Source organism: Microtus pennsylvanicus, chromosome 3, assembly GCF_037038515.1.
Source record: "Microtus pennsylvanicus isolate mMicPen1 chromosome 3, mMicPen1.hap1, whole genome shotgun sequence".
Classification (NCBI taxonomy): Eukaryota; Metazoa; Chordata; class Mammalia; order Rodentia; family Cricetidae; genus Microtus; species Microtus pennsylvanicus.
In genome coordinates this window covers 49,393,114-49,406,558 of record NC_134581.1, presented here as the reverse complement: position 1 = coordinate 49,406,558, position 13,445 = coordinate 49,393,114, and the positions used below count along the sequence as shown (strand labels likewise).

At 41.9% G+C, this 13,445-nt stretch overlaps 1 protein-coding gene across 1 annotated transcript in view; it reads right to left on the bottom strand.

The window, feature by feature from the left end:
* The window catches only part of Aqp9 (aquaporin 9), a 41,750-nt gene that overhangs the window by 12,964 nt on the left and 15,341 nt on the right, over nt 1–13,445 (bottom strand). Inside the window, exon 4 of the mRNA XM_075965314.1 lies at nt 3,357–3,483. Coding sequence (XP_075821429.1) covers nt 3,357–3,483 — 127 coding nt within the window. The remainder of the gene's footprint in view (nt 1–3,356; nt 3,484–13,445) is intronic.

Below are 13,445 nucleotides of genomic sequence, written 5' to 3'. Positions count from 1 at the left end.
AAAGCCATGCTTTCCCCGAGTCTCCTGTTCAAGGTTGAAAAGTGGGTTTTTGGCTGCTAAGCTGCAGAGGCAACCACCCCTGCCTTTCAACTCCAGTGAACATGAGCAAGGAAATTTCAGTATGTCAAAGCATGGGGGATCTCCCGGATCCTTATGGGCACTTTAACTGTGGGGTCTTGCCAGCTTAGGAGGAAGGTTGGAAGCATGAATTTGGACAAAGACTGACGAGAAATTCCTGGAGCCGGCTGCATCTGTTCCTCTTCTCCCTGTGGCTGCGTGGAGAGTCCTCTAGTTAACACAGGGCAGGCTAGGGACGCAGGGACTAGGATCCAACAGCAGCCCACAGAACAAATGAAATACCTTACAATTATAGACTTTGGAGGGGAGGAGGGTCTGAGCCTAGAGAAGAGGGTCTCTGAGCTTAGAGGAGACGAGCCTGAGCACAGCAGATGAGCCAAGGTTCTGGATAGGATAAAAGACGTGGCTAATCCACTCTAACAGGGCAGAATCTGTGATCTAATACAGGCTCTCACTGTGGAAGCGTAAGAGGGTCATAAAAAAATCACCTCTGATCCAAGCCATCCCTGTGGAGTGCCTTGCCAGGTAAGGCTTCTAGAACAAGCTCTCTCCTAAGATAAAAAATCCCGCAGGTAAGTTTACATTTTGCAAGCATCCTGGAAGCCCAGTTAGTCTCAGGTCTCATGTGATATCAGCCACTTTGTAGGCGTTTTAGATAAGAGAGCTGATGAAATAATCAAGGGGCTTTGTTTAGTTGATGTACATGACAGAAGTCCAGGGACAGTTGCTTGGGAGTCAGAGAGGGTAGATCTGGGAGGGAGCTTTGGACACAAGTGAGGAGAAGGGGCTAAGGAGTAACAGAGGATCCAGAAAGAGACAGGGAGCAACGGCTGGAGTCCAGAGGGCTACAGAGCCCGCCTCCTACAGACCCCGCCTCCTACAGACCCCGCCTCCTACAGACCCCGCCTCCTACAGACCCCGCCTCCTACAGACCCCGCCTCCTACAGAGCACTCCTCCTACAGACCTGCGTGGCCAGAGCAGCGTAGTGGAAAGAACATGAGCTCTAGGGTCAAGGAGTCCTGCTCTCAAATATCCACTCTGCCAAGGTTGCTTTGATGACCATATTAGTCATGTAAAGAACCCCCTCGGGGAACAGTCGGGGTCCAACAGGCTCAAGATGTGGGTCTTGGGTGAGCTAAGTGAACTTTTCAAAGCTTCTGTTCTAGGTGAACTCTCTATCACCCTTACACAGCTCTGTGATAAATACCTTACTAATTTCCTGTCACTGAGCAAGGCTATTCTGCTTTTTCAATTAATTCACTTAGAAATTATGTCAAAAATAGTCACCAACAGGGTCCATTGAGATGCCTGAGAGGGTGTAGTGAGGCACTTACCACCAAGCCTAACAATCTGAATTCAATCCCTGAGACCCACATGGTAAAAGGAGAGAACTTACGGACTCTATGTGCATTCTATGACATATATGCATGTCTACACACACACACACACATGTGCGCGCGCACACATACACATGCTACTTTAAAAAATAGTTACCACCCGGCAGCCTACATGCTTTGAGTAGCATATTACATAATTACACGTATATAATAATTAGGTGTGTATAACAATAAGCTCTGATTGGTTGAATGGCACATTCACAATGGAGCAGGATGCTAAAACTCCTTTATTGATTCTTTTTTTAAAAAATATTTATTTAAATTATTATGTATACAATTCTGTCTGTGTGTATGTCTGCAGGCCAGAAGAGGGCACCAGACCCCGTTACAGATGGTTGTGAGCCTCCATGTGGTTGCTAGGAATTGAACTCAGGACCTTTGGAAGAGCAGACAATGCTCTTAACCTCTGAGCCATCTCTCCAGCCCCAGAAAATTGATTCTTTATATTTAAAAGTGAAAAGCCACTGACTTCACCAGTCTGTGGCCACAAAATGGGACATTTATATTCATGTCTGGTATGCCTTGGTTGTTCTTAGAGACCTCATAAAGAGCTTCCCATGCGGCTACAAACCGTGTTAGGTACAGCCATCTTGATAGAGACACCTCCTGCACAATTGTCTACTCTGATTCCTGCCTGTGACCACTGATGCCAAGACTGATGCTGTGGCCTGTGTAGATGTCATGGAGCGTGCATGTGTTGCTCCTGCACATTGCTGAGCATGAACTACGCTAGTTCCACACAGAGTCATGATACGTGTTCCCACTCCAGCCCAACACTATCATTCACCAGCCGGGCTCATCCACCATTTTGTGGGGTTTGGGTGCTCTCACAGCCTCTCATAGACAACTTGGTCAGAGTCAAAGCCTGACCTGGAAATGCAGCCTCTAGTCATTTCAGATTCTCACTCCCAAGAGCTCGGACTCAGTCCCCAGGCCAGAGGCGACAGCTCTTTGCCATCTTCCTGCTCCCTCTTATTCTTCCTGCTGCTGCTTTCAATCCTTTCCCCCACAATGACTCCTCAAGCCCCCAAATACAACAATGAATGCAAAGATCTATGACCTGCAGTGGCTGTGGCCAGGGTCAATTACACTAACAGAATTCAAGGGGAATTAGTAGCAAATGATTGCTTGACAATGTTCAGCTCAGGATATCACGCAGGCAAAATACTCTAAACTAGTGGTTCTTAATCTGTGGGTCATGACCTTTTGGGGTGTAAGGACCCTTTCACAGGGATGACATACCAGGTATCTTACATATCAGACACTTACATTATAATTCATAACAGTAGCTCCACTACGGCTCAGAACACCTGGTCCTGCCCCAGGTCCCCTCCTAAGTTTCCAGACTGCATTCAATAGCACACCATCATTTTGTTTTGCAGAGCCCTGGAAATGGCCATGGTCAGCCTGGTCACTAGGGAAGAACCAGGTTAATGTTTTCTAGCTCAGGCACAGACTGTCATGAAGACAGAGTTGACATTGCGAAAGACCTAGCCGCTCTGATTATAGCTGATAAAGATCCAAGAACTTGCCTCTGCTGGTGTGGCCTTTGCCGAGCTAGTCACAGGCTTATCTGGGAAATGGCTTCCAAGCATGAGATTCATAAAATAAGAAGTATTGATTGCTGGAGTATACCCTGCAGTAGCCAGGGATGGCTGAGGTATGAGTGCTTACCCCATCTGGTCCTTGTTCAATGTTGCCTTCCCATAAGCCACTTAGCTATTTGTTGGCATTTAAATTTTATCATCTATAAAAAGATATCAATACATATTCTTGCCGGATTATAGAGACATAATACATAAGATACATAAATCAGCCAATCCCGCTAGTACATTGGGACAGTTGCATTAATCGTTGTAATAATGACTTCTACTGCATACCAGAGACACCGCCAGTGACATAAATAGCCATCACAACTGCTGTTGCAAATCCCATATTCATAGTGACTATTCCACCAAGATGACCTCGGCTGAGGACTGCTTGGGCAACAGAGCCACACCCAAGGACCTAGAAAGAAAGGACAAAATAACTCATTAAAGAAGTGGTCATGACCACTCTCTAACACAGTATACGCTCACAGTGTGTAGATTTTTAGTAAAGTCATAAATTCAGCTCCCTTCAACACCCAACGATTCAAACTGTAATGCTCTGGCTGTCTCCACGGCAACAGCTAAGTTGCAGATGAATCTTACTAGGGGTGTATGGTGTAAACACCTTGCCTACAACCTATAAATCAGGTAAGTTCACACCATGATCTAGATTCTTCTTCTCAAAGGGATGAAAAATAAGGATTCTAGTTGGATGTGTAAAAATTCTACACAAATACCTTCTTGCTAGTGATTCTATGTGACCATTACAAGGTTGTCCAAGGAGGCCCCCTGGAGAAATAGAATTCATATATGAGACATTCAACACATACAGGGTGATTTCAGCTTACATCTCTCCAAAGGCAGAAGGCAGATGGTACACAGGGGGCCTTTGGATGTCCCACTGTTCCCACTTCAAGAATACATCCACTCATCTTATTTGTAAATTTCTGGACTCAGGAGATACAGAAGAGTCTGGCTTCTGGAGAGAAGCCCTTGATACGCACGACACATGTAAGACTTTGACTTGATCCACAGCCTTGGCACCATACATTAAGTAGTAAATCAAGCTGCAATCACAGTATGCTCTTCTCCATTTTAGATCACCCTGGCTTCACTTATAGCCTGCCAACTGGTCATCACCTCCTCTCCAAATCTCTATCATCAAGAGTGTCTGAATTAAGCCAACATTCCTGTCTTCATTTTTACTGTAATATCAAGTCAAATGAATGTTGAGTACAACTTCAAAACTAAGCAAGTAGCACTGAATAACATCCTCAGAAAGTAAGGTTGGACATTATTGTCATCTGAGATGAACTACTCTAGACAGCCAGGGCAGAAGTGACTGCTAACTCTCCTAACAAGAGTCCTCTCCTGGGCAGAATTCCGCTGCACAGCCTCTAGTTTGGGTCTAGGGGGAAACACAACAGCTTGATCTGTCTTGTCCTCAGAGAGGCCTCTGACCTGTCTGACTTCACTCGAGTAAAACTCTCCCTTTCTAGCCTGAATGTTGAAATCGCCTGGGGTTGGGAGGCATGGGGTGGGTATAAATATACTGTAGGCTGAAGGGGGGGGGGGCAGGAGGAAAGGTGAGCCATTAGGGACTTCCATGACCCTCATCAGAATTGCCACCCAAAAGACTGTAGCACAGATATGTAGCATTATGGTTGCCTTGTTTGTATGTGTATGGTTGTTGCGGGAGGTCCTCCCACTCCTCCAGCCAATAGCCGCTGAGATACCAGCCCATTGGGGCGTGGTCTCTCTCCCTTTAAAAAAGCTGCCACTTCCCTCTCCTCTCTCTCTTCACTTCCTGCTCCGCCGGCAACTAGACTCCCTTCCTGGTTGCGCAGAGGGCTGACGGTGATCTGTAAGTTTTTTCCCCTTTAAATAAATACCACCCTATTAATAATAATTCCAAACTGGTGTGGCGTTGTTTGTGACTTACGCCTTCATATGGTATTTGCGCATGTGTACGCAGGCATACACACTTGTATACGTCTATGAGGACACATGTCTAGCATCTTCCTCTATTGCTTTCATCCTTTACTTCCTCCAACCATGAACCTGAAGCTCATCATTTCAGCTGAACTGGCTAGTAAGGTCCTGGGATCCGCTTGTCTCTGCTCCTCAACATTGGGGTCCCAGGCATGCGTGGCCATTCCCTGCTTTTTAACATGACTGCTGGGATTTTGAATTCTGGCCTTCCTGCTTTCATGCAAGCACTCTTACCGGCTTGAGCCATTTGCCTAGACCCAGTGTTGTGTCTTGTTGGATATTTCTGTTGTAGCCTGAAAAACAATGAGGAAAATGGTGCACACACACTGTGTTATTTAACCTCCAAAAAGAAGAGCGCTGTCCTGTGTGGTGGTGTAGGCCGAACTGTTAGAACTCCTTCCCTAGTCTCAGAGCCCAGAAGAAGCCAGTGCTTATATTTATCCTGCTTTTGTTTTCCTGGTCTATCAGGAAACCCTATTTAATTACATTATCTACTGGGATTTTTCTCACCAAACCTAACCTGAAATTCAAGTTTTCTGTAACATCCAATTATACTGTGTTCAGTTTACAATCAGTTCTGCGTTGGTCTTGGTTTCTGTACCTAGAAACAATCTTTAAGCTTTCTTTTCAGACAAACATCCAAGCATATGCTAATATCTGCTCTTCATGTTTGTTTCCTACACATCTCTGCATATCTCATAGACCCACAAGGTCACGACTTGGTCTTTAAAAACATAAACAGAAGACAAACAAACAAAAACTAACGGGCTAGAAAGATGGCTCGAGAGCGAAGAGCACTTTACTGCTTTCGTAGATCTGTGTTCAGTTCCCAACACCCAGGTAAGGCAAGTTTACGACACCTATAACTCCAGTTCCAGAGGATCTACCACCCTCTTATTGTCTCCAAGGGTACCTGTAGGTATACGTTGCACACACACACACACACACACACACACACACACACACGCGCACGCGCGCGCGCGCACATACGTAAATTTAAAGTTTTTAATTAAAAATTTTAGTTAACATACAAAACAATGTGTTTCACTATTAAAATTTCATAATATATCATTGTAATTTGCCATCCATTGTCCTCTCTTTCCCCCAGATAATGCCCTCTACTTTAAGGCCATAGATAGGGAGACATGATGAATGGTAGGTAGACAGATAGATAGATGCTTGATGGATTAAGCTCCTTAGAGGAAATATGTAATATTTTGTCTTCCACATTCTTGACAAGACCTCGCTTGTGCTCAATCTAGCTCCTTATCCAGGGGAGCTGGACAAATCCCTCAACCATGTAGGAGACGGATGGCGTGATAAAGCCACGAATCTGCTCTTCGTTGTGTCCTTCACTGTACATCCAGAGCCTCTTTCATCTTCTATTTATACTCTTGAGCTATCTTCACTGGGCATTCTCTCACAAGCTCAACCCGCTCAACTGCCAGCCTACAAAGAACAGCGTCTTCTGCTGGACACAGACTGGAAGGTCAGAAAATCATGTGAGCATTGAGTTCTACCTCCACAGAACTACCTCAAATTTAAGATTATGTTTATTTTGTGTATGAATCCTAGATTCAGGCAGGGTTCAGCAGGACATTTCATTTCTGTCCCACTGAAATTGTCTGAAGACATATGAGTTCTTCCTGCATTCATATGTCTGCCTTGTAGGTACTGGCTACCTACTGAGGCTTTAACAAGAGTGCAGACCAGAGTACCTGCCGCATGCTGGTGTGCTTCTCCATAGCATGCTGGTTGGCTGTAAAAGTTGAGCATCATATAGCCCCAGAGTCTATGTTCTTAATTCCTATATCATGTCCCTTGCTGTCTGTACCATTTTGATCATTCTGAACTTGATAGCAGACAGAGGGGATCTACTATAGATATTCTTCCAATACTATACATACTTACACAGAGAAAAAAGGAACCATGTGTTAAATTTTTGGGTCTCTGTAATAGTTTCAAACTTTTTCATGTCAAATAATCAGAGTGTTGCCTTTTCTGTTGGGTAACAAAGCATGCTTTGTGGTTGTGTAAATGAACACAGCAAAAGCCTGACCTCAGACTTGCTTCATGGGTATTTCCAATAAAGGTTCAAAGGAGATAACACTAATGAAAGCACTATCTAAACAGCAAAGGGCGATCATAAAATGGAAGCACAGGATATTGGTGTTTTAAGTGTCAACTCTAAAGGAAAGCTAAGAGTCAGTGAATTCAAATGATTGCATCCATGAACCTCACCATGAGCTCACTTACGAGCAAAAACAAGCAGGGCAAGGATACAGTTATGACAGGCAGCTGGAGTAGTTGCTGTGCCACCGCTAGTCACAGAATCAAATGTGGGCAAAGTTGCAAAGATTCAAGTGGTCTTACTTGTTTTCAAAGACTTTCCAAAGACTGGTTCTTTTATAGTGTGAGTTTGTCTGTCTGTTTGGCGCGTGCGTGTGTGTGTGTGTGTGTGTGTGTGTATTATTGTTCTGGATAGGAAAGTGACAATACCTATAATTTGCTTAACTTTCTGTCTATAGCTTCTAGCCAGAGTTCCACCTTCAACCTCTTGCGATCCAGTGATGGAGCCAGAAGGTAGGCTACAGATGTACTGAAAGTCTCTCTGCTGCCCAAGAGGCATCACTGCACATCCAGGGTCTCCATTGTCTTGTCCCATGAAGCCCAGTCCCCTTCTGCCCAACACAGATCCACATGCCAGCCACTTTGAGTCCTTTGAACTGATATCTGCCGGTTCAGCCTCTATGTGACTGCTCACAGTGTGCTTTTCTCTTCACTTGCTCCTCCAAACCCAATCCATTCTTAATTCTGAACTAAAATTCCTGCTTCAGGAAGCGTCCCCACCTCCACTGAGCTCTCATTGGCCTTATGAAACATTTCCAAATGCTGTGGTCCCGACATGTCACATTATCTTGTGGTGTTCCTTCAAGACTGCAGTCCACCCAGATTTAGAGCCCAGTTGGTTATCCAGTGTTCACAAAGCACCAAGCTCAGTCTTCAGCACCACATGAAGGCATGGTGGTGCCCAACTGTAGTCCCAACATTTGGGAGGTGGGGGTAGGAAGATCAGAATTTAAGGAGATTCTCATCTATCTCCTTGATCAACCTGTCCTATGTCAGACAATGTCTCAACACCCTCCCCCAAAAGACCATAATGTTATAATGTCTAATAGCACTGTTTATTCCTCTAATATTCATATTAAAACAATACTTGATGAAAAATTAAACACAAGCAAAAAATTAAAACTTTTTTCCTTGTAATCATGAGTACAGAAAAGAGGAAAAAATGAATTTGGGGTGAGATGATTAAGGAAAAAGAGGTGTGATTTCTAAGAAATATTATTTCAAAGTTCCAAAAGTTACAAGGTGAGTCACAACCTTGTGACAAACCCTTTATTGGACACAACCTGGACCCTAACATGATGGAGTGATTTTCATGAACTGCTGGGGGCAGTAAAGAGTAAGGGGGAAGACTCAGCCTTCGTGATTTTGTTATTGTTGTTTTTGATCCTTCTCAAGGGTCTCGTGTATTTATCACTTTCTTTAAAGTGTAAAACAACATTCTGTGGACTGGAGAAATGGTTCAATATTTAAAGCACTTGCCACTAAAGTTCATAACCTGAGTTCTGAATCCCAGAACCCACAGAAAGCTGAGTCCTGTATCCACGATTTCCATCTTCATAAGACAAACTCTCCTGCTTTTGGGATAGTTAATCTCTCAAAAAAAAATTACTACAAGCTCTTTGCCAGGGTTTACTTTCTTCCCATATTTGTTAATTTCATTATTAGTGAATGGTACTATAATTTATGCTGGGTCTATTCCTAATTGATGAAGTCTCAATTTTCCTTTTAGAATTAACTCCGAGAACTTTTCCACATAAGTTTTTAATTTTTCCATTCGGTTTATGTCATAAGAAGGTCCATTCTAAGATAATATCTTCCCTCTGCATTAAAATTCCTATTGGGGAATATTTGGAGGGTGATATGACCAGAATGCAGTTAGGTTTGCATCCTCATGTTCCACATATGTTTTCTGTAATTTTCTTCAATAAAAGTCAATTCTCCCTCAGCTTCTCCTGATAATTCCCTGGGACTATTTAAATCCTTGTCACCATTTAAGATTTTGTTTAAATTAATCAGTTCATCAGGTTTTATCCCAATAGTGAGTCATAGCTGGGAATGTCTCCTAACACTCTTTGGAAGTCTTAAGAGTCTGCAATCGGTTTCTCCTATTTTTCACCTTTTGAGGTTTAATTTTTTGTAACCCTCTTTTATAGCCTAAATAATTAATAGAATCTCCTCTTTATATTTTTTCAAGAGCAATTTGTAATACTTAACAAGGCAAAATTTTCTCTTTTTATTTTTTAATTTATTTATTTATTAAAGATTTCTGTCTTTTCCCCACCACCGCCTCCCATTTCCATCCTCCTCCCCCAATCAAGTCCCCCTCCCTCGTCAGCCCAAAGAGCAATCAGGGTTCCCTGCCCTGTGGGAAGTCCAAGGACCACCCACCTCCATCCAGGTCTAGTAAGGTGAGCATCCAAACTGCCTAGGCTCCACAAAGCCAGTACGTGCCGTAGGATCAAAAACCCATTGCCATTGTTCTTGAGTTCTCAGTAGTCCTCATTGTCTGCTATGTTCAGCAAGTCCGGTTTTATCCCAGGCTTTTTCAGACCCAGGCCAACTGGCCTTGGTGAGTTCCCGATAGAACATCCCCATTGTTTCAGTGTGTGGGTGCACCCCTCACGGTCCTGAGTTCCTTGCTCGTGCTCCGTCTCCTTATGCTCCTGATTTGGACCTTGAGATTTCTGTCCGGTGCTCCAATGTGGGTCTCTGTCTCTGTCTCCTTTCATCGCCTGATGAAGGTTAATATTCAGGAGAATGCTTATATGTTTTTCTTTGGGTTCTCCTTCTTATTTAGCTTCTCTAGGATCACGAATTATAGGCTCAATGCCCTTTATTTATGGCTAGAAACCAAATATGAGTGAGTACATTCCATGTTCCTCTTTTTGGGTCTGGCTTACCTCATTCAGGATAGTGTTTTCTATTTCCATCCATTTGCATGCAAAATTCAAGAAGTCCTTGTTTTTTTACTGCTGAGTAGTACTCTAATATGTTCCATACTATCTTCATCCATTCTTCCATTGAAGAGCATCTAGGTTGTTTCCAGGTTCTGGCTATTACAAACAATGCTGCTATGAACATAGTAGAGCATATACTTTTGTTGTATGATAAGGCCTCTCTTGGGTATATTCCCAAGAGTGGTATAGGGCAAAATTTTCTTTACTTCTTCAAACATTCTTTCTAAAGTATCTACATTTGAATCAGATTGCAAAATATCATCCATGTAATGGTAAACTATAGATTGCGGAAATTGCTTATATATCATTTCCAATGTCGGACTTTAAAAAATTGGCACAGGGTGGTGTTATTTAACATTCCCTATTGTAGAACCTCCCATTGATATCTCTTAGTAGACTGAGAATTATTATAAGCAGAAACCGTGAAGGCAATTTTTTTCTCTGTCCTTTTCTTGCAAAAGTATAGTGAAGAAATAGTCTTTTAAATCAATAACTAAAAAAGGCTGTCCTGTAGGTAATAGAGAAGGCAAAGGGATGCCATACTATAGAGAGCTCATTGGCTGAATCACCTTATTAGCAGCTCTTAAATCTGTTTTTATTCATCATTTTCCAGATTCCCTTTAAAGAACAAATACAGAAGAATTCCAAGGGCTGGTTGATTCCTCAATATGCTCAGCATCTAGTTGCTCCTGTACCAACTGTTCTAAAGCCTGAAGTTTCTCTTAACCCATACAGGTGTGACTGTCAGCCATTTTAAAGGTAGGGCTGTTGATGCCTTTGAAATATCAGCAGCTGTTGTACCCTGTTCTTGTACAACCTGAATGGTTGGTGACTGTTCTTTATAAAACCTTCTAATATTTTTCCCAGAAACATACAATAATTTATGGTTTGTTTCTAAGATTTGGGGAATGTTAATCTGAATATTTCATTGCTGTAACAAATCATGTCCCCACAAATTCATTACTATGTATAGCTACATATGGTTTTAATATTTCTCTCTGTCCTTCTGGTCCTATGTATTCAGCTCGTCTCATGCTCTGTTTTACCTGAGATAAAGTTCCGGTCCCTAAAACCTGAACATTTACATCCTGACGAGGCCAATTTGAATGCCAAAATTATGATGTAATTATTGTTACATCTGTACCTGTGTCTACCAAACCTTCAATGACAATATCATTTATTCATATTTTTAATTTTGATCTTTGTTCATTTATAGAAGTTTGCCAAAATATTTGCTTTATGGTTTCTCCTGAATTTTTTGGTCTCCTTTCTATAACTGTTCTATCATCCAGAGCAGTATGATTTCTTACAATAGGCATTAGGTTATTTAATTGCTCTGGAAAGGAGTTTCCTCTAGGATGGCAGGAAAGGACTGAACTGGATTTGGCACAGGGGCCAAATTTGGCATAGCCCCTCATGGAGCTTCCTGATGGCAAAGGATTAACATGAATAGTCCTTATTGACCTACATTCTTTAGTCCAATGCCTGCCTTTGCCACACCTTCCGCATTATCCAGAGAAGAGGGGATGTGCTCTGAAAGAATTTTTCTTAGGAAAAAGCATTGTTTCTAGGAATATTTTGTCTACAATCCCTGTAAAAGTGACCTTCTTTGTCACAATTATAACATTCATCATTTTGATTTTTTTCTCAAACCTTTGGAAATCACCTCTCCTATCCATGCATCATCATGTTCATGAGATTCTATATTAATTATATCTCTTATCCATTCCCCCAAAGGTGCTGACCTTGCCTTTGATGGCCTAATTATCCTTTTGCATAGAGAATTGGCATTCTAAAAAGCCAAAGATTCAATTATTATTTGTCTAGCTTCTGAATTTGGTATCCTTCTATTTACTGTTGAAGTCACTCTTTGTAAGAAATCTGTACAGACTTCCTTTGACCCCTGCTCAACTCTAGTAAATAACTCAATTTTCTTTCCAAATTCTCCAGTTCTGTTCCATGCATTCAAAGATGCTGTGTGGCCTAAATCCAGGGTGTGGTCATCATACAGAACTTGCCTTCTATAGTAGCATAGTCTCCTTCTTTAAGAATTTGATCTTAGATTTCCCTACCTCTAGCTTTACTCCATTGTTCAATAATCTTAGCCTCTTCTCTGAACCAGGTATTCAATTGTAATTGTGTACTAGTCCTTAAAACTCCATTAACTAAATTTTTTCAGTCATTAGGGATAATTTATTACAAACTGACCATGAGTTTAACATTTGCTTCACAAAAAGTGAATGCATGTCAAATGAGACAATTGCCTCCTTGAATCTCTTTACATCTAACAATGGCACAGGAGTGCAGTTAGCTGTAACAGAGCTTTTGCCATTTGGAAATTTCTGTAAGATTACTGGATATATTAAGGTTGGTTGTCTGAAAACCTTAGGCTGTTCCTCTATTCTTATTATGCAATGCTGAAATTGGCTCTCCATTAAATTATTTTGTCTGGGTTTGAATCTCTCTGTGATCTGTTTTATTAGATTTTTCTAAGGCCTGTATATTAACACTCAGATTAATCAACTTTTTTAGTGATAAGACGAAAATCATAATGCTGATGTTTACAATTGGCATCATATAAATTCGATCTAAATTAATATTCTTTCATATAATTGTTCCATTTTCAAACTGTCTACCAGTCTGACAGTTTGAAAATGGAACAGTTTCTACCATATCATCATATAGAGACAAATCCCACCATTATAATGATTTTTCCCATTTTTTATATTTATTTATTTATTATGTATACAATATTCTGTCTACATGTATGCCTGCAGGCCAGAAGAGGGCACCAGACCTCATTACAGATGGTTGTGAGCCACCATGTGGTTGCTGGGAATTGAACTCAGGACCTATGGAAGAGCAGGCAATGCTCTTAACAGCTGAGCCATCTCTCCAGCCCGATTTTCCCCATTTTTTTTAATGTGGGGGAAAATCTCTTTTTTAACTAATTTTCCCCTTTAAGAATTCCCAATTGTCTTACCAAATCTACCAATGATATTGATGGAGATCTGAGGCTGATTGCTGCTGCATAGAACAGTAAAAGCCTGGCTGGATTTCAAGGCAGCTGCCTTGTTTGGCAGCAGCCTGAGAAGGGGGTTCACAGAGAATCTGGAACCACCAGTGATAAAGAGAGACAGGAGGGGGAGAGAGAGAGAGAGAGAGAGAGAGAGAGAGAGAGAGAGAGAGAGAGAGAGAGAAGAAGAAGAAGAAGAAGAAGAAGAAGAAGAAGAAGAAGAAGAAGAAGAAGAAGAAGAAGAAGAAGAAGAAAGGCAGGAAGGAAGAAAGGAAGAAAGGAAGG